The 20,504-nt window shown below is 52.9% G+C and overlaps 7 protein-coding genes across 7 annotated transcripts; 3 read left to right on the top strand and 4 right to left on the bottom strand.

Annotated features, from left to right (window-relative positions):
* Nucleotides 1-285: 285 nt before the first annotated feature.
* PpBr36_08682 (uncharacterized protein) lies at nt 286-2,724 on the bottom strand (the record flags this gene model as incomplete). The annotated part of the gene is made up of 1 exon (XM_029895810.1): nt 286-2,724. The coding sequence occupies one exon, from the start codon at nt 2,722-2,724 to the stop codon at nt 286-288; it is 2,439 nt and encodes an 812-aa protein (XP_029747551.1).
* Nucleotides 2,725-3,307: 583 nt separating this feature from the next.
* PpBr36_08681 (uncharacterized protein) lies at nt 3,308-4,242 on the top strand (the record flags this gene model as incomplete). Its single annotated transcript, XM_029895809.1, has 3 exons — nt 3,308-3,334; nt 3,408-3,494; nt 3,592-4,242. 3 exons carry the CDS (start codon nt 3,308-3,310, stop codon nt 4,240-4,242), a joined length of 765 nt encoding a protein of 254 aa, XP_029747550.1.
* A 437-nt stretch (nt 4,243-4,679) lies between these two features.
* Nucleotides 4,680-5,862, bottom strand: PpBr36_08680 (uncharacterized protein; the record flags this gene model as incomplete). The annotated part of the gene is made up of 3 exons (XM_029895808.1): nt 4,680-5,574; nt 5,651-5,703; nt 5,827-5,862. 3 exons carry the CDS (start codon nt 5,860-5,862, stop codon nt 4,680-4,682), a joined length of 984 nt encoding a protein of 327 aa, XP_029747549.1.
* Nucleotides 5,863-7,685: 1,823 nt separating this feature from the next.
* Nucleotides 7,686-8,900, top strand: PpBr36_08679 (uncharacterized protein; the record flags this gene model as incomplete). The annotated part of the gene is made up of 1 exon (XM_029895807.1): nt 7,686-8,900. The coding sequence occupies one exon, from the start codon at nt 7,686-7,688 to the stop codon at nt 8,898-8,900; it is 1,215 nt and encodes a 404-aa protein (XP_029747104.1).
* A 688-nt stretch (nt 8,901-9,588) lies between these two features.
* On the top strand, nt 9,589-10,688 carry PpBr36_08678 (uncharacterized protein; the record flags this gene model as incomplete). Its single annotated transcript, XM_029895806.1, has 2 exons — nt 9,589-9,820; nt 10,000-10,688. 2 exons carry the CDS (start codon nt 9,589-9,591, stop codon nt 10,686-10,688), a joined length of 921 nt encoding a protein of 306 aa, XP_029747105.1.
* A 1,056-nt stretch (nt 10,689-11,744) lies between these two features.
* Nucleotides 11,745-14,281, bottom strand: PpBr36_08677 (uncharacterized protein; the record flags this gene model as incomplete). Its single annotated transcript, XM_029895805.1, has 2 exons — nt 11,745-13,994; nt 14,072-14,281. Coding segments are annotated over 2 exons (2,460 nt in total), but the record flags the coding sequence as incomplete, so codon positions are not given.
* A 2,981-nt stretch (nt 14,282-17,262) lies between these two features.
* On the bottom strand, nt 17,263-18,354 carry PpBr36_08676 (uncharacterized protein; the record flags this gene model as incomplete). Its single annotated transcript, XM_029895804.1, has 2 exons — nt 17,263-17,747; nt 18,264-18,354. The coding sequence occupies 2 exons, from the start codon at nt 18,352-18,354 to the stop codon at nt 17,263-17,265; spliced, it is 576 nt and encodes a 191-aa protein (XP_029747109.1).
* Between the last annotated feature and the right edge of the window lie 2,150 nt (nt 18,355-20,504).

The raw sequence follows: 20,504 nt of genomic DNA, 5'->3' as shown, positions 1-20,504 counted from the left end.
TTGTTTAATCCTGCAAAGGGTGCTATGGTGGTAAAGTGCCAAAAATGTACATATAAAAAGTAAACGAACAGCTCTAGACTACATGAAAAAAAAAGACAAATATATAGCCCAACATGATTCCGCCATGTTATGTATATTCTACACCATCAAACCCTTTTACATGCCATTCCCGCTTAACCGTAATTCTATGCGCTATGGTACATGTATTTTCTTTTTTCTATTTTTTTTTTCTACAAGTCGCCGGACATTAAACTATGAATGGCTCAGACAAATAAAACATAATACTCAGTGCTTCATGGTTGACTTATTGCTGGTCCCCCAACTGCCAACCAGAGCCATGGCCTCCTCGCCACCGCCGGCGATTCTCTCATCCCGGAGCACGTCCGAAACGCAGCGCCACGGTTCACGGCTGCCACCCCATCTCAACAGGCTCTCCTTGAGGTGCTCGCCGGCCTCCCTGCTCAGCGCGGCACCGTCCTGGCCCGACGAAAAGACCTTCTTCCACACCCGCTCCGCGAGCACCTGGTCGAACAGGTAGCTGTAGTAGGTGCTCCCGTAGCCGAACAGGTGACCGAAGAAGCCCTGCCAGCGCGTCGACGGAGGGTCTGGTCCCAGAGGGCTGTGCTTGCGCTGCAGGTCGTGGTAGACGCGTGTCGTGTCGAACGAATCCGACGAGGCCAGGGGCGAGTGGTACACCTGATCCAGCATAGCCAGCATTATTTGATAGTCCGTGTCGCAGCCCTCAAACAGGCCTCTGGAGCGGACACGCTCGGCCAAGAGGTCGTAGTCTAACGGCTCGTCCGTCTCGGCGTGCCGAGCAAACAACGACAGCACTGACGGGTCCGATGCGAAATATTCCATCAGGGTGGACGGCAGTTCGGCCAAGTCGGTTGCGCATCGCGTGCCTGCCACATTCTGGAACGATGTCCGGGCTAGGATGGAGTGGATGGCGTGCCCCATCTCGTGGAACAGGGTCTCGAGTGATGCAAAAGTCAGGGATGCAGGCTTGCTCTTGGAGCCGCTGAGGGGATTGTCACGCTGGGGAAAGTCGCACACCAGCGCAATGGTCGGGAGCTGCTTCAGCGGGCCTCCACCGGCCCCGCGCGATGCAGCCATGCCGTCGTTTGCTGCCGACTCCGGTGACTCAAAGATTGGGCCGCCTCGACTCGTGCTGGCGGCTGCCTCTGAGATCTCATCCTCCGATATAGCGCGAGAACAGCGGATGGTGAAGTGAGCAGGGTTAGGTGACTTGTCTTCACGATAGAATAAATCGCAGTACAGGACAGCTACGTGGCCATCCGTGTCTGACACGACGTCCAAGCGGCGCACATCCGGGTGCCATTTTTCGCCCGGCAGCGTCTCTCGCGGCACGAAGCGAATGCCGTACAGACGAGTGAAGAGTCTCGAAAGGCCTTGCATGACGCGGCCCACTGAAAAGTATGATGCAAAGAAGTTGTCGTGCTTCACATTCTTGCCCTGGGCGTTTCTTATACGTTGGATATAATATTCTCTGTCCCATGGATTGAGCGCCGCCGACGGAGACGCGAGGAGATTCCTCTTCTCTTGCAAAATGCCATCGACCTCCTGCAGGACCCTGGGAGCGTTGTTCTTAGAGAGCTCAACAAGGAATTTGTTGATCGATTCCGGAGTCTTGGCCATCATCCTATCTCGGAGGGTCATGTGGCCGTAGCTTTCAAATCCCGCGAGATCGGCCAGTTCAGCCCTGTGCTTCAGCAGCGCCTCTAAGAGACCCACGGACCGGCTTGATGCGGTCCTGATGGCGAGATAGATGGCCTTCCTGGTCTCCTCGTCGTGGACAGTACGCAAGGCGGCGGCTGCTTCGCCGCTCATAGTGGGCAGCTGCATATAGCCGTGCTTAGTGAACCTGCGCGCGATTTGTGGATCCATTCCCTGGAACTTGCTGCTCGGGAGAACGATACGGCGTTGCTCAGGGGCCATGTCGTTGACAAAGTCGGACCCAATCTCGCTTATCCTCTGCGATAGATCGACGAACCTGTCCCGCGCGGCTTGCGGCAGGTTGACGGCCGACTTCATAAAGTCCAATTTAAGCAGCTGAGCCACAGCCATCTCCTCTTCAGACCAGCTCTTGGTTACTTCGGGGTTCTCCATGGCCTTCCCCAGCTGGTCGTTGAGCCCCGTCATGGTGTTGAGCTGGTTCATGTACTGATACACCATGTACCACGCTTCAGAAGCGGCCCTTTGGATGCGCACGTCGGGATGAGTGACCCTCACAAAGTCTGAGAGGTCGATGACACGGCAGAGGAGATCGCTGAGCCTGTCTAGATCCCTGACTATGGTCTTGTACTCCTCAATAGTCGATGCGCCCAGCACGCGGTCCACAATGGCAGAGGCCTTGGAAAGGGACGACTGCGCAAACGTGAGGAAACCATCTGGGCTGGTGAGATATGCATTCCGGAAGAGGCCTACATTCCCTGTGGGAAACTTGGCCGACCTCGCTGAGAAGTCTTGCCATGCTGAAGAGCAGTCAAAGATCTTGCCGAGGAGGGTGTCGTCGTGAGCGCCGCTGGTAGTATGGTCAGCAGGAGTCGGTGTGACGGGGAGAATCGGAGCCGCCGAAGCAGCGCTTTGCGCCGTAGACAGCCATCTTATGCTACGACGGCCGACGGGGTATGGTCGTGGTAATGCCACTCGGTTCAGGCAGCTGTTGCAAACCCAAGGCCGAGGGCGGAGGAGCTTAAGCATCGCTGTGTCGTCTAGGCGCCGCCGACATCGCAGGTGGTCGCGTGCGTGCGTGCGTGCGTTGGTGTCGCGAAGACTTTGGCGGTTTAATCTGTTAGATTTCGATGCAGATTGTTGTCGGGTTGAATTTCTGTAGTTGTTTGTTCGTCCTGACAAAGTCTAGGAAAATAAACTGTGTCTTTCCGAATACCCTTCGTCACAACTCAAGGGAGCCGTAGCTCTTCTGCTACATAATTGTGGATCATGGAGTTTGTCCATGGGTTGGTTGTCTACAGGCATGCAGTCAGGTACTGTGGATCTGAATTTAGTGGACGGACTGGTGACTGCTGTCGCTATAGGACGGGCAGTAGCAGAGAAAAAAGAAAAAAAAAAATCGGACCGCCGGACAATTGCGGCATGCATTGGCCAAGCAAGCCAGCAAACAAACCAAAGCTGGACCACCGGAAATAACCGCGGCGTCATCCCGGCTCCACTACGAAAGCAGGCTCAGCAATGCTTTACAATCAGAACATCCACAACCTTTGATCCAACATACTAATCGTCCCTCCCTTGTCAAAGCTCCGTCCATCGTTCAAAAGGGTTGAAAATGGCTGCCAGGCTACTGATGGGCCAGGTGAGATGTCACACGCGCACGATTGACTTTGTTTATGGTCGTGATAGCTGCTAACACACTCTCAATCGAACAGCGTGCTGCGGCACAATTGACGGCCGGTCTCTTGGTCGGCAGTGTCGCCTTCTATCCTGCTACCGCACACGCTGAATCTCCCAAACCTGTTTGTCTCCCCGAGAATAGATCTTCGAGGCCGTCCTGCCTATTATCAACATGCAAACTGTATCCTGACAGACGTGATCCATTCCACAAAAAAACAGCCGCGAAAGTCCATCTACGACGACTCCGAAGACACGCCCCCTCCAGCCCCGAAGACGCCAGACGTCATCCCCAACTCAGCCACCCCGCCTGCGGTCACGGAACCCGCCCAGCAGAAACAAGCCGCCGCCCGGGGCCCGACGCCGACGGACCAGCTGGCCCTGCAGATCCGGCGCACGCGGCTGTTCCTGCACCGTCAGGCCGCCGTGGCCGAGGACCGCGTCCAGAGGGCCGTTGAGCGGGTCTTTAACCTGGAGCAGTCCTTCACGTCGACAGCGGCCTCGGTGGCCCCGGCGCGCGAAAGCGGCGAGCGCCTGATGCCGGGCCTGGTATACGTCCTGGTCGCCTCCATGGCCGGCAGCATCGTGGCGCGCCGCCGCAACGTCGTCGTCCGCGCCGCCGCTCCTGTCGCCTTTGGCGTCGCCGCCGGCTGGGCCCTCCTGCCCGTCACCATGCGCAACGTCGGCGACCTGGCATGGAGGTACGAGCAGAGGTTCCCCGTCATCGCAGACGCCCACCTCCGGACCCGCGAGGGTGTCGAAAAGGGCGTCTCGTTCGCCAAGGTCCACTGGCGCCTCGGCAAGCAGATGGTTGGGGACAAGGTCTCCAAGGCGAGGGAGGCTTTGGAGAACTGGGTGAGGAAAGGGAAATAGACCGTTCTGTCAGGGGTCTTTGATGATGACGACAGGGGGGCCCTTGATTTGTTTGCAGGAATACAAAAGGTGCTGAGAATTGTGTGTTTGCGCTTGGTGTCAGTTCTGAAGAGACAAACGTCCAGGCGTGATGTATAACAAAATAACGCGTCACATAGAATTGACTTGCCAAAACTTTTTCCTAGGTTCATAATAAAACGAGGAGCGGAAATACGAGATTCCTACAGCTTGGCCGTGATACAATAGGCCATATATTTATTACAACAAAGTGCATCAACCCCGATGTAACCAAGCTCCAAAGCTACAATTTGCAGATTTATTGGCGTATTATATTATACAGTATAATTCTTGAGGGTCAACGGTTTCAAAAACAGCCTGGCCAAAGCCCTAGGTCAACCATCTAGACTCTAAGCCGACGTAATCGACCATGCTTACTTCTAATCATGCTTCTCGGACTGGAGCGTGATGAGAGCTCTAAGCACCTTTTCGTATGTCCACATAGTCACGGCACTGGCTGGAGCAGATTTTATCAGACTAACAGTCAGCCCGCGATAGAGCCCTCTGATGCCTTCAGTCCTGATTATTGTGCTTATGGTCGAAAACGTCCCTTTGTACTCTGGGATGTTCTTGTGCACATATTTAGACCTCGTAGGCCCCTGAACCTGGATCCGCCTGCGCACGAGATCAAGCGGAAAGACTGCTGTCTTGGCCAGGGCGCTGGCGGTCATACTCGCAAGCGCAAGCTGGCCGCCCCAGAAAGGAAGCTTTAGATCGGCCAGCGGAGCCCGCAACGATTCGTACGCGGCGAAAAAGATGCCCATGAACGGAAACGTCTGACCAACCGCTGGCCCTAGCCCACGGAAGAAACCCCTATATCCTTCGTCTCGCCAAATATCGGCCAGAGCCCGACGCAATGACGGGTATACACGATCGTCGCCACTTCCCTGGGCAGCAAACCGGGTGCGCAGGAGATCGAGCGGGTACGTAACCGTGGTCGATGCAATCCCTGCGGCGGCGCCGGCCACAAAGGACTCGGCAGCAGCCGGGAGCTGACGGTCTTCGCCGACTACGCGGTGAAGCAGCTGGGCCGCGCTTCGGTACGAGGTAAACTGCACAGCCGAGTAGGTGATGTAGAGCAGCTCGGCAGGGACGTTTCCCTTCCAAAGGCCCGTGATGCCCTCATGACGGACTATGTGCCGCATGGTAGACAAGGTGCCCTTGTAAACCGGTCCGCCACGCAGCAGCTCGGCTCTTTGCGACAGCGAGTCGGAGAGCGAGTGCGTCTGAAGCTGAAGACGGATTTTGACGACATCAAGGGGGGCGATGACGAAGCTGTCGTGAGCATGTTAGCTTGGGTCACATGTTGGTAATCATTGGTATATAACTTGGCGGGAAGGTCTGTGTTTACCGGGCTATCATCCCGGCCGTTGCGCCCGCAACAACGACCTGTAATTTCGAGCCCTAGACATTCCAGAACACATTGTTAAGTCAAGTCAAGCCACGTTATGTCCGGCATGTGACGGGGCGAAAGGTTAAGTAGCTGGATAGCTAGCTGGGCGGTGTGTTTATGCGCGCGCTGGTTACCTCATCTTTCAAGCGCTCTGTGTTGGCGGCTGACATGCACTCGAGCCTTGTTCCCTAATTACTGAGGTTGGTAGATTCTCCGAAAACGCCGCTCTAGGAACGGCGCTTTTTTTTGGCGTACACCGCGGCCACTTCTGATGCGACGCTGCGTTGACGGTGGTTTAGTCTGTCGGCTGTAGCTGTGCGTCGCTTGTTCACAAGAACTACGAGTACAGGAGCAAAAAAAAAAAAAAAAAAAAAAAAAAAAAAAAAAAAAAAAAAAAAAGTAAACAAAGCCGAGCCGTCGTAATCTTTGAGCTCAAGTAATTGCGTCTTGCCAATTGGTTAGGGTGACTTCCACCCAATGAATCAGCCTCTAAAGACGTTTTTCAGTTGACATGTGGATATTTGCGACAACCTCGCGGCTTCGGATGCATGCAAAGCCTGATCCGAAAAGAGATTTTGGCTGGGCCGTCGTCATTCGATGTGGCTGTCCTTTCTGTTTGAGGCATTCCCCGCGCACGTACCGTACCGCACCGTAACCGTACCCACACTGCTAGAATCTAGAAGTACCGTAGCAAGCGTAGGATTTTGATTTCCCTTTTGGGCTGTCTCTGCGAAACCGTTAGGTTAGGTGGTAATATCCCAAGAATTAAGAGACAGACCCTACCTTGCCATAACATTGAACACCCACATGCGTATTTTGCATACAGATAGGATCGACTCAGTAGATACTAGTATAATTGTTCATTGTTCAAGGGGTGCACCCAGCCCGTAGAGAAAGTATCTTCGAAAGGTTGAGCTTCTTTCCTACCTGGACTGCCATGTGCCTACTTTGTGCCGACCTGACCAGGCTGATTTTAGCTCTAGAACAGCCTCCAGAGAGCAAGTACTGAGGGAGGCTTTCCCCCAGTCGGAGGTTAGTGTCTTGGTACTATGCATCTATTCTGTACTTGTTCCGAAAGTTCGGCGGCATTCGGAGGGTCAATGCCTGTTACCGCGACCAGCCGATCGACCGACCATCCGCCTGTTAGTATTTATCTGAGTGGGTGGAGTGAGTAAGGACTGGACTGATGTTCAGTTTGGGGTTTTTACTGTCAACACCTCCTTCCTAAGTGCGCAACCAATTATTGAACCTAGGACTAATTAGGACCTAGCCCAGCTATTTTTATTATTTTATTTTCTCCTTTGTGCGTGCGTGTGTGTATGTGTCTGCCTGTGTGATTTTTTTTAACATGTGTTTGCGTGGAAACATGCAAAAGCGTATGAGACACCAGAATCCAGAATGACATCTCCATGTTCCGTTTGCCCGAGGGGAGAAGCTTGTTTTCAAGACAAGTGTCGGAAGGGTCTAACGTGAGAAAATAAGGGTGCACGCCCGTGTGTCTAGGTATCATTAGCTGAAGACTCCAAGCCACATTCGGCAGTGCCGTGGGTCCTGTGACGTCCGCTTCAAAGGCGGCCAAACGTACACAGCCGCCCGCCACCATCAGACTCGCGCACGCCGCATCTGCAAGCCTTCATGATCATAAACAGTGCACTCTTCTTAGCCCACTTACCAATCGCCAGCTATAAACCATCTCCTGCTTGCCTCAATTGCGCTTGCACTTCATCTCTGATTCATTCCCTAATTCTCTGACTCCAAATCCTTGTCACGTAAACCTGGCATCCCTCAGGGTACCTTCTCCTTTCAGACCCTGAAACACTGGCGGCGTATATTTCCTTGTCTTATTACATGTGATAGCATTACGTTGATTGTCGTATAATACAACTTTGTCCTCAGCAACCGTTCACCTCGACACCCACAGCGACGTCCCCACGACTTACAATCATTGTCTTTCAAGAGTATAAGCCATTGTCATTTTTCAAAGCCATTCGCCATGATCACGACAGCCGTCAACCCTCCAGACTTGAGGGCCATTATCGGGCCCCTTCTTCTCTTCCTACCAGGCGCCACCTTCGCAACACAACCCCCAGAAGGCGTTCTGCCTCTCTTGTCCCCAATTCTTCGGCAGCGTGTACAGTTGTTATCGGGATCAGGCAGCGACCCGTGGATCCGACTTCTGTCCTACGATACAGCGAACACTGAGCAGCTCACCGAACTCGCCCGCAGCGACCGGTTTGAACCACACCCATCTTCTGGGGAAATCGAGGTTGACTGGGATCACGACGTTACGACAAGATACCGCCGCTGCGATGAGGAAACTCTTCAGGCGCTAGTAGCGTTATCGGATTTCGGAATCTTCTTTCGACTAGTATATTGCACAGGGGACACACAAGGGGGCGGGGATGGCTGGAGAGTCGGCGAGGTCAGTGTGGTCGAACAGCCAGATCCCTTCGCATCTTTTGGCGGAGAGGAAACCATTTCGGCGGCAGAGGAGAAATTCAGCTCGACTCGAGTGGGTAGCAAACAGACCGAGGCATCGGTCGAGAGCAGAACAAACACAAAATCGGAAAAGATTGTCGAACCGGCCGAGGAAGATGATGGTGACGATGACGACTACTGGGCCCGATACGATGCAACTCCAGCCCGTACACCGGCCGCAGAGCCATCCCCTGCTTATCCACCGTCAACACATCCATCGAATATGGGTACTCACATGCGCCCGGACGCAGACGACGCGTATTATGCGCGATACGATTCAGTTCAACCGGCCATGGATAATCACGACCCGGATGAAGAGGCAAATTTGGCGGACAATGGCATATCACTGGCGCCTCCTCCTTTGGGTCTTGCCAGGCCTTCAGGCCAAGAGGAACGCACAGAGGAGACCCAGCCGGGTGAGACACAAGGATCGTGGACAATTGCGGGTGGATCCGAGGGCTCGCGACGATCAGCTGCCGATGATGGCGACCGTGTAATTCTTCACCCGCGGCCCGCCAGTGCAGCAAGCTCGAGTGGATCCTCGATGGTTAGCAAGCTCGAGGAGTCGGCCGAGCGGAGAGCGCAGAGCGAGTTTGGAATAAAGCAGCACTTGTCAAGGACGATCAGGAGCCTTTTCCAGCTCTCGCACGCAGCCGGGATTGATCGTGAAGAGTTTGAGAGCATGGTTCGGGCGGAACTCGAGCTGCTCCAGTTGATTGATGAAGAATAAGGTTATGCTCACCGATGGCCAAACAGCCTGATATTCGGAAAATATTCTGGGAACATTGGGGCGCTGTGGCCGGCTTGAGTTGGCATTTGGGAGTTTGGCTGTTGGGGACGGATGTCCTGGTATTTCATCGCAATCTAGCGATCGATTTGTTATTCTTGCATGTACATCAGCGAATTTGGCGTTACGGACATAAGGCAGGTAGGTGCAGGCAGTTATGAAAGTAATTTAGCAATTTCATATCGAGCAAACAAAACAAAATAAAAATAAAAATGAGATTGATCGCTGATCGCGAATCGAAAATGCAGACCAACAAGCTGGTCTTTTTGTTTTGTTGAGCAATGTCTAGATCAAGGCACAGTACTCCAATGCTGCGCCTGGTCTTGTCATGCGAAAGAACTCAGGACTTGGGGTGTCGCTACTGACGCGACTGCAGGGATCGTCCGATGTAATTTTTGGTCGCGTTTTTGGTAGCGCCCTGGGGTCCATTCAGTTCAATTTCGATGTGGTCGTGTGGTGCCTGGTGTTTCAGGCGCGCTAAAGCCTGCGAAATTTTGAAGGAAGCTTCCGCCATAAGGCAGTTACATACAACCCCCCCTTTGAACAAGCCTTTACCTCGACGACGACGACGACGACGACGACAAGGAACGACCGACCTTAGATAGTTCTTCACAACGAGGTCAAACCAGCCATGTTGCGCCCAACGTTAAGAATACCGCTGAGGCGGCAAATACAACCATTGAGGCCACTGGTTCAGCGCAGATTCGAGCACCTCATGCCGGTGCTGCAAAAAGACAAGCAGCAGTTTCTCCAGCATGGCATCGGCCCCCAAGACAACCAATTCCTTTCTGCCAGGGCTGTTGATCTTGCCTGGACCCAATACATGACACTGGCATTAAAGAAGCTGAACAGGTTGACGAATGGTGTGTCTTTTTTTTTTTCTGTCTTCCAGAATGGACATGAAAAAAAAACCCCCCAAGAGTGATGACGATGATCTTGGTCTTGCTAGCCGAGTCTTCTCCCTCTACTTATTGTTAAAAAAAGTTTTTTTTTGAATCACCCAAAAAAAATTACTAACCATCCCCGGCCATTCGGCACACAGGCAAGGCAAACGACATCAGCACCGGCCGCAACTCGCTGAGGGACTTGGCCATCCGTACCGCCCGCGATCCCCTCAACGCCCCTACCTTCAACTATGCCAGCATGGCGCATAACAACCACTTCTTCTTCGACGGTCTGTCCTCGGAGCCTGTTGAGATTCCAAACCTGCTGCGCGAGCAGCTCGAGCAAGACTTTGGCAGCATCGAAACGCTCCAGCGCGAGTTCCTCGTGACGGCCCTCGCCATGTTCGGCCCGGGTTTTGTCTGGCTCGTCAAGACCAAGACCACATCGGGCAAGGAGATCTTCCGCCTGCTGCCGACATACCTGGCCGGCACGCCTTACCCTAAGGCCCACTACCGCCGCCAGACCGTCGACATGAACACGGTCGACAGCCAGGGACCCGAGGTCAACGGCGTCGACGGATGGATGAGCAAGCAGCAGGCCGCCGTCTCGGATCCCAGCCTGCAAAAGACCGAAAAGGCTCATGGCGGCATCTCCGATTCCAGCCTCACACCCGTGCTGTGCCTCAACACCTGGGAGCACGTCTGGACGACCGACTACGGCATCATCTACGGAGAGAAGGAGCGCGAGTCAAAGAGGCTGTATATCACCAGGTGGTGGAGGCACATCGACTGGGATGTCGTCAGCAGCCTAGCCAACATCAGGGCCCGACCGGATCCGAAGTTTTAGTGGCTGTTGCATGGGTGCAATAAGGGGTGTTAATGGCGGACAGTTCATTGCCAGAGCCGATGGCTGTGGCTGGCTTTTTTTTATTTCGCTTGCGGGACGGCGGATTGAGGCTGAGGGCGAAGGTCTCGCGTGTACTATTAGATGTCCCAGCGATGCCGAGAACAGTATCTCTCCCGCTCTTTATTAGGGACCGATTTTATCGAGGCTGACTGGACACTCGCCGCCGGCTTGGGATGTGTAGACATAAAACTGTTGTACCATGTTGTACATGTAACATACATTTTGAATGGAGAAGAACAGGACAAGGCGAAATCAGATGCAACATGGTGACAGAATTTCACTGGACTTGCTGTTAATGCAATGTCAGGCCAGCAGTATGAACTTGACCGACCTGAAGCCAAGTCCCCCAACGATGTTTACCCCAGATCTAGAGCAATATTATAGTATTGCGCCTTTACAGTCAACCTCGTGAAAGAATGCACGCTTAGTGATGACCTTGCCTTTAGCTGGTCAAATTGGGTGTTTGAATTTCGGCGTTAAATTCAGGTACGAACCCAACAAGCATCCAAAACTAGAATGTAAGGGCTTTCTTTAGCAAAAACCATGTCTGGCCGGCCCAGCTTGTGCGTTCACCGAGGGGAGTCATGAATGGGCACGTAAAGCAAATATTGCAAGCTTTTTTGTTTTATTACCAAAGACGAGAAAGGAGGCGAGTCTGAAAAGAATAATCATGTGTTCATCATTTTGTCACCGTTGGCAGTGCCGCTATAGTTTATATGCCCAATAAAAAAAAAAGGAAATCCCAGGGGTAGTCGTTGAAAACAGCATCAAAAGATAGAAAGATTTAGAAACAAAAAAAACGAGCCTGATAATGCTGAAAGTGTATTTCGAGAACCAACAAAGGAGTGACAGGGCTTCACATTCCAAGCCCCATGAGGTATCATTGATAATTTCAGAGAAATGGGAGCAGAAAAAGAAAAGGAAAAAAAAAGGGACAGAATATTAAGAGTAAAGGAACGGACAGAAAAGGAAGCAGATGTAGAAGAAGAAAAAAGATCAAATCATGTTCCCGTTCACGCTAACCTCGAATCCCTCGCCCTTCTGCTTCAGCGCCTTGGCGAGCATCAGCTCCCGCATCCAATCGATGCGGTCGTCACGGCTCTTGACGGCAAAGTGGTGCGATTTGCCTGTGCCGTTGACGCCTTCGCCGGGCGGCGGGGCCGGGGCTGAAGGGTTGAGGCTCTCTCGCTTGCGCAGAAGACGGACGCCGCCGCGCGGGTCCTGCGGGATGAGCTGGAAGCTAAAGGCGCCGACGTCGTCCCCGGCGCTGCCGCGGCGGATGTTCATGGCTCGGAAGGCGGCGTTGAGCTTGCCGCCTCCCGCGAGGCTCGAGCAGGCGATGGCGTAGTCGTCAATGTCGACGTACTCGAGCGTGCGGCCGAGGTCGGCCGCGTCGCGGTGCATGTTGAGCCGCGTGCCCTTGAGCGTGAAGTAGTGCTCGTGCCACTCGTGCCGGAGCATGCGCGTCTTGCGCTTGCGCATCGTCCCGGCGTGGGTCACGCCCTCGGCGTCGTGCGACGTCCCCACCCGGCTCGCGACCGTCGCCGTGCCCGTCGACGACAGCGCCGAGCCGGGAGCCGGGGCGATGGCCTTTTCGAAGTCGCGCTCCGTACTCCAGGGGTACTGCACGCGGGGTGGCGCCTGGATCTGCCTTTGAGTCATGACGGTGCCGCCCTTGAGCGGCGACGAGGGCTTCTTGTGCCGCGGCGGGGACTCGATGATGGTCACCTGGTTCTCTGCCAGTGCGGGCATCACGGGGAACGAAGGTCGCCGGGAGGCACGCGAGGCAGAGCGCTGGGGTCCGGCGATGGGTGACCTGAAATTCATATTAGGGGGGACGGACTGAGATGTGTCGCGGGCCACGGGGCCGAGCGGCACGGCAGTGACTGGTACGTCCATGTCCGAGAATGGAGTGCCAAAGCGGTAGATGGCAGTCGGTGTGGCTTCTGGCGTCGAGCCAGCCGAATTGCTGCGCTCATGGTACTGCTGTTGCTGTACACGAGGCGTAATAGCCGATGGAGGGTGCAAAAACGTCTTTGGCTGCTGGCCGGGGATGGAAAGCTTCGGGAGAGCCCGCAGGGCCTCGCGAGGCTGGTGGTGGTGTTGTTGAGGGTAAAGCTCAAACGGTGGGGTCGGGGGTACTTCACTCGACCCAGCGTCGAGGTTGTTTTGGAAGCTGAGGAACTGTCTCACATTGTCTTGCGGGTCCCGAGACTGAATGCTGCGCAGAGATGCCTCCTGCAAATACTGTAGTGGTGGCATCCCATCGGTACCCATAATGTCCGAGGACGCCACCACGGACGCGATGCCCACGACGGAGGGAATAGCATCTGATGTTGGGCGGTAAGGCTCTGGCTCCCGGTGGTTGAGGGCTTCGGCCGTCAATGGGTTGCCAGGGTCGCCAGCGACCATGATGACCCCGCCCTTGTCCATGTCGACAAAGGGGTGGTCCTTCTTGAACGCCTCGATCATGCGTTGGTTGCGCCTCCATTTGGAGCAGTTCTCTCCCTTCTTGCAGTGGTGCGGCTTGGGCATCATCTGCTCGATACCTACAATGGATACGGATTCGAGCGGCGAGATTATGTCCTCCTGGCTGGGCTTTCTCCTCCTGCTAGGCTTGCGCTTCGGCTTGTCGGCACCATCAGTCTCTCGCTGTTCCCTCCTGACCTCCTTGTCGGGCTCATCCTCGATCGGTGTCTCTGGCCTGGGCGAGGCGGCACGGATATTCATCATCCTGTGCATCTCGTTCCATATCTTGGTCCTGGCCCCAAAAGATTGTATGCCCAACTCGACGAGATCCTCGAACCTGAGTGTGATGAGGATGGCGCCGGTGATATCATTCTCCACAAACTTTTCGGCCAGGTTCATTTCGATACCCGAGTCGAGCATCTGCTGCGCAACCATCTCGGGACTCCAGTTGGCCAGGTCGCATGTGTCAAGGTCCTTGGAGGTGAATTTGAAAGGGCCAGGCGTGCGTCTCTTGTTCGGCAGTGGTGTGAGATCTAACGTAACTGGCAGTTGCCCTTGTGTTGCTACTTTTGGCGTAATTGGAGACAACGAAAGCGCATGCTGAAATTCTATCGAGTGTGATGAGATACTTCCACTCCTAAAGAGGTGTGGTCCCCTCGGTCCTTCAACTTGCTTCAGCGAGCCCGTGTCAAAGTGGAACGCTGATCTAGCATGAGTTGTTCTCGGAGTTTGGACCTCATCATATGATGAAAGGGTTGTAAAACTTGGTTGGCCAGACTGGGCGCAGTTGTTCACTCCTATCAGTACAAGATCCAAGCTACGATGGCGTGATGTGGAAACCTTACCGAGTTGACACTCAATCTGGGTGAGTTATCACCATTCTCCACGTCGCTGAGAATCTCGTCGTCGTCAAAGTCAGACTCCATAAACTCGGTAGCTACCGAGAGAGGCCTTTCTTGAGGTGCATTTCTCAGGCTAAAGAAGGTCTCGTGAAGATGAGGTTTCTGCAGCATTTCTGGCTGCATCTGGTGCGGCCTTCCGCTCATGGAGCGAACTGCTGAAGCCTGTTTTGTTCGAGCGTCAACGTTTGGTCCTTTTGTTGGATTTTTATGTTCAAAACCCAGTGTGAGGATTTGCCCTACCATGACTTTTGTACGACCTATGATCGTATGTTAAACAATCAGAAGTAGCTGTTGTTCGCCGCCACCGGCAGGGTCATGGATACAATACCAGCCCTGTAGACAGAGGTTGTGTCTAAACCGTGAGGTTATACCTGATATCTTGCTGTAATGTAGAGGTTGCTGAGAGTTTTAAGAAGGAACAAAAATCAGACTAAACAAAACAACAAAAGCAAAGCCCGATCGTTTTTGCTAACACCTGGTAGTCAACACTAGGTCGCAAAAAGGGGAGAAGGTGGTTGTGTGGACCGGTGTGGGAGCCCTGGGGCCAATATGTATAGGTAGTGTAGGTATGTGTGTTATGGATGGTATGGATAGATCGGAGTAAAAGTGTGAGTGGTTTAGCTCTCACGGCTATGCGCTGAACAAAGTTCACAGCTTGGTTACGGCCCCGGCGTCATGCATGGAACGCCATCACACGGTGATAGTGTGCTCGACTGCAAGCGATGCAGTGAACTAACTGTACGCGGGCGGGGAACACCTGGTGAAGAGATGAGTGAAAATAACGGTGTGATATGGGAGAGCTATTGGGCATGGATAGCTAGGGGTGTAGTCTATTCCGAAGGTCAAGGGGTCCACACTCTCTCCTCTCTCTCCCTCTCTCTCTCAACCTATCTTTTAATTACTCTATTCTTGAGCTTGCTTTCAACGAGAACCTGGCGTGGCTGGATGGTTGGGGGGAAGTGGAAAGGTGGAAAGGGGGGGCAAACCCTTTTGGTCGACCCATCCAAATCCATTTCGGTCGTAATAATAGCCGACAAAGGTGGCCTGGCACAACCGCCGACTAGGCGTATACGGAGATGCAGCCAGCGCGAAGAAGAGTAGAAAGAAGACCCCGGGGAAAATTCCGAGGGCTGGTTGGTCAGTCAGTCATTCATGTAATGGTAGGGTCGTCAGTCATTGGTCAGCGCCGACGAGACAACCAGATGCTCCGAACATGGCCGATAATACCAGCCTCGCCTCCATTGGTCAAAAAGTCGGGAATGGGACGGCATGTAGTCTTTTTGACGCCCAAAATAGGAGCATACGCGCTCACTACCGTCTGCAGCCGCTGATTGGTCCAAACGGGAGATGGCGACGAGGGTCTCGACAAGCCCAGGAAGCAGGGGATCCCGACGAAGATCCCACCCTTAGACAGAGCGATATTTTTTTCTTATTCTCTCACTTATTTCTCACCCTCCTTCTCTTGCTCTCACCCTTTCCCCGCCTGCACTCCCACCCCTTGGCCCTTGGCGGGAATGCATGTGCCATCTTCCCCAAAGGAAAAAGCAAACGACGCTAAACCATGACAGGGAAGACAATCGTGCGTGAGGCATTGTGCAAAAGAGTCGGATTGGTACAACCCCCTCCATGCGGGAGGAACAAGGCCTATCGTGTGCAACATCGCACGCCATTGCAATATACTATACTCAACATTAGTGTATGTTGTGCGACATATGGTGCGACTTTCAACATGCACCTCCCGCCCAAGATGGTAGTATTTGCCATAGTATTTTATGCAATTACCTATGTACCCATCCAGCACGAGAGTTGACCGATCAAGGTGCCATGCATCCCCCATTAGCGTACCCGGGGCTTGTGTTTCTGGAACGTTAGCTCTTTTTGTTCTCTGTCCTTTTTTTTTTTTCTCTAGTTTGCTCGCCATATTTCTCTTGATGGCTGACGTAGGTACGGTCTCCATGTGGCCGCATCTATGCGACCAAAAGACATGTCGGTTGGGGGCGGGAGCCAATGCGTGGCGGCTTCCCTTGCGTCGTGGGGTCCGGATAGATGAGTTCATGTTGGTAGCAGCACTTGCATATCCAAGCACTAGGGCATGCCTGGCGACTGGTTTGGTTAGCGGGTGCTGCCGATAATTGTATGGAGAATCCAACTACCCATGGATGCCCTGTTGGTTACGTCGATAATCTCAGGTAGACACCGATAAATGATTGCTTTACTGCATATATTTTGTTTGGCACATTAATCACCCAAGACCCAGTCGACAAGGTTGACGGGAAACTGGAAACCCTGAGACGTGCAAGATCATTAGCGAAGGCGATCTGATGGGGGCCCAATGGGGGGCCGATTTGAGATTGACCAGCTCGGTCGTTATGTCGCTTTGGCCTTCTCCGCTTGCGAGGGGGAAAACAGGTAAAAAAAAAAAAAAAAAAAAAAAAACCGCAAAAACACCACATGACAAAGCTGCGCTTCTTTACACTATGGCAATAATGCTGTAATTGGCTCCCGGGTATCGACATGGCTTCGCTCGCAATCTCTTGCGACCCATGCTCAAAGAATTGTGCCGTTATGTCGGTGAACCCTAGACAAAGGCACAAATGCCTCAAGTTACTCACAATGGCGGTAGAGCCCTAGACTAGTGCGCTGCCTGAGCATGAATCGATTGGTACGTCGATGACTCTGATGCATACCAACAGCGTTAACAGATAGTCCAGCTCCTCGGTTTATCATTCTCCGTAGGTTCGTCATCATGTAAGACAATACCCCGGGTGTACAGAGAAGTTGACGCTGTATGAGATTCCCGGGCCGAGACCACCAGTCAGCCAGCAATCTTCGAGAAGTTTTTTTTTTTTTTTGTTGGAAAAAAAAAAAAAAAAAGAGCGGCCCCGCATCGGAGCTGGCAAGCATCTCGATGCCAGCCATTTTTCCTTTTTCTTTTCAAATCGTAACGGGTACGTGCGTGACATGTTGCTTTCTGTCCACTCGCCCGATGGCTCCACGGCCCGGATGTGGCACCTTTGGACCAAGGAAAAAAAGAACAAAAAAATTTAAGGCCCTGTTCCCGTGCTGCAGGAGAGGGAGTCATAGTGGCGCCTTTCTTCACCGACAATTCGAGGTCAAGATGTCCCAGCGCGGTAAATCTTGATCTAGAGACACCTTTGGCTTCTTGTCCCTTGAGGCCCACGGTCATGTGTGAGAGCTAATGCGTAATACGATTCGCATCCCGGGTCGGAGACCGGGACGAGTCGGCAGAACAAAAGGAAGGCATGTGGCGCTGCGACAATGACAAAGCCAGCTGAAAGCCATTGATCTCCCGGGAACAATTGCGGTGAGGCAGAGGGCAGCGGTTGTGGCAACTTTTCAGGTTGCACATGACCGAAGCTCAGGAGCCACTCGAACGCCATTTGTTCCTGGCCTGGCAAATGGGCGCGCTCATTCTGGACCATTTGATCACGAGATCTCGAGGTCATGGCTTCAGCAGGTTGATCGTTGATCCCCAGCCTGTTACAGTTGTGGCCTACCCTGTGTGCGCGAAAATTCCCAATTGGCTTTAGGGTGTATCTGCCGGGGATATTCCGTACACAGGTCGCGACTTGGCCGAAGCTCGGGCTAGTTCCCCGCTTTTCAACGGCTGTTATCCGTTAAGCGTAAGCCCATCGATGATGTTGACACAACCCTAGCACTAATGCATGCCGCTCAAAGGACCGCTAGCGTAGCAGAATTAAAGCAGATTCAAAGATCTTGACATGTTTGTTAGATCCAGTGTTTCCGGGTAACCAAACAGACACGACTAAAATACCGCTGGCTGTACCTGTCCTAAGGAAGCATGACCTGAGATTCTGGAAAAGAAATAGGCCGCCCTCAACCGTTGGTTCCCGATACACCCGCGGACTAAGATGAGACAGCTCTTTTTTTTTCTTTTACACGGAAATTTTCGACGCTGTCCAATCGGCCGGTCGAAGCCCTGCTCACATGATATCGAGTCCAATGCGGCCCTCGTCGCCACCAAGCCTCGAGTCTCGCCTTTGGGGGTGCTCGTCTGTTTCTTATTCTCTAAAAAGGTGGTGTGCACATAGATGGTAGAGAATACGAGAGACAATTTGAAGTTTCTGAATGCTCCGATTAGCCTGAAGAAACAACCACTGACGAGTAAGGTAGAAAGGACCCCTGTGGCCCAACGAACGGCCCGAATTGCGATTCTCACCCCCTCTGTCGCGAATGACCACAATGCGGGCCATGATTGCCAAGGCACTCACTAACTCACTATTGTGGTTTGCATCCCCGAATGATGTTGAGAATCTCGGACCCGAAGCTTGGATTGGGCTGTCAAAGTTCTGTCTACTGCGGTAGGGTGGGGTTGCTTTAATGCTACAGGGCCCATCCCTGGAATCATCAGGCGATGTCCCGATGTGCCTCAAGTCTGCTTTTTCTCCGCGCAACGAAAAGCTCAGGGTGCTGCGCTTTTCGATGGGGCCGTCCGCTCCAGTGTGTTTTGTTTTGCTCTGCGCAGGCACTTCGCTAATACAATTTCGCACTCGTCTCCGGCAGATTTTTTCTTCACTCTATCCCTCAAAAGGCATGTCCCGCTTTCCCATTAAAGTCTAGTGGGGGCTTTTATGCATGAAGGCAGATTGAGTGAGGCGAAGAAGTGGTCGTAGCTTCAGCCCCGGCCTTTGATGGCCGTGCGTCCCGTCGCAAGCCATGGGTGCTAATCCGCAGTACCCTCCCCTTGCCATACGCAGTACGTATCGTGCATATGTAGTATGGTGGAATCATGGATAAACAATCACGATGTCTTGGTTGGGCATGAAAAAACCAGCATTTTGGCGATGTGACGACGGAAGAAACCACTCAGTTCATTCAGCCTTGGAGGCTGCCCCAGTGGGCCTGTGCTCATTTAACGTCCCGGGCTTGTAATTATCACCTCATTAAACACTTTTTGCGAATATGCAACCCGCCACGAGGAAGCAATGCAGCCGCAGGAAGCTTCGTCGTTCACATCGGTGTTGTGCCGAGAGGTTCAACCCTGTAACCAGACTTCAGTCTTCCGCGGTTTAAACGGTGCTGGCCATTATTTGGAAAAATATCTGGCTCAATTGAGCCAAGTGGGGATACGGAGAGACGGCATGCGATCTACAATTGTAATGAAAGACAAACGAATATGCTTGAGAACTCCCGAGGAATGCCGACTTGCAAGGATTATTTACCTTCCAGTACATCATGGCCGCTGATGAGCTGACGGCTCTGTCACATCGGATCACACTGGAGATGTCGCTGTCACCTTGGGGCGATGCCCGTTGTGGAGTTTTACAATTACTACGTGGGATCAGTACGTCCAGCCTCCCAATCCATTTTTCTGGTTACGTACGGTAGCAAAACAAACAAAAAAATTCACCTCCACGCCAGGCTGTGGCTTGGACCTCTGGGCCGCTGTCTGAGCTTCTGCCACTTGGTGAAGTAAAACATGTCTACCGGTATACGCGGAATTATACTGCATGGTTTTAATTGTCATTGCTGAATATCGAACCGGCTCGCTTTTCAACAGTAGCGCAACCCCCAACCCCGCTGAGGCACTCTGTTGAGGCACTCTGCTGAGGTGGATACCTCGGGCTACCGTAGACGGCAAGCAATGGAAGGTTCAATCATGTAAGTACTTGAGGTGGAGAGAGAGGCATGTCTCTCATCCACTGCGTACAGTAAGTAGTAGGTAATCATGTTATACGCAGTAAGCTCACGCCCCCAGCGTTCGAATTTCCCCGCTTCTAATCCCCACGACCGAGAGAAAACCTGCCCTTTTTGAACATACAGCTGAAATGAACCAGCCTCTCTCGGCTTACCACTGGATGCTACCCCAATCTGATAATGAAGATCCATCTACATCACCGGCAAAAATCGGACAGGAGATTGTCCACCCAAACAAGCTCAAGCCAGTCTCATCCACGATGTTCCTCCACCCTATCGCTCTTTGTCAGACCGATATGTGGTAGTTAGGGTGCCTATTGGTCTAATCAGGGATATTTGATAGCATGGATGCAACTCGGATTAAGATGACACGAAATGCGAAGCCTGCAATACATCGCGGGGTTGTACTGCTTAAAAGTAGGTGATGTGATAATTAAAAGAGGCTATACTGACTCGGCACCTTATGCCTTTTGGATGAGCTGGGATGAGATTGAGACGGGACGGCAGATCAAAAGAGGGGGGGAGGCTTGGGAGGAACCCCTGGAAGATGGGATGAATGGGTTTATTATGCACATATAAGAGTAAACGACAATAAGAACAAACCTCGGGAAATGCAATGGTTTGGTATCCTGATAGGCGCATTTAACCCGAGTCCAACTTTTGTGATCCTCCAACGTCATTGCGAGGTCTACGAAGTCAAGTGCAA

Source organism: Pyricularia pennisetigena, chromosome 5 (assembly GCF_004337985.1).
Source record: "Pyricularia pennisetigena strain Br36 chromosome 5, whole genome shotgun sequence".
NCBI lineage: Eukaryota > Fungi > Ascomycota > Sordariomycetes > Magnaporthales > Pyriculariaceae > Pyricularia > Pyricularia pennisetigena.
This window is presented reverse-complemented; position numbering and strand designations above follow the sequence as displayed.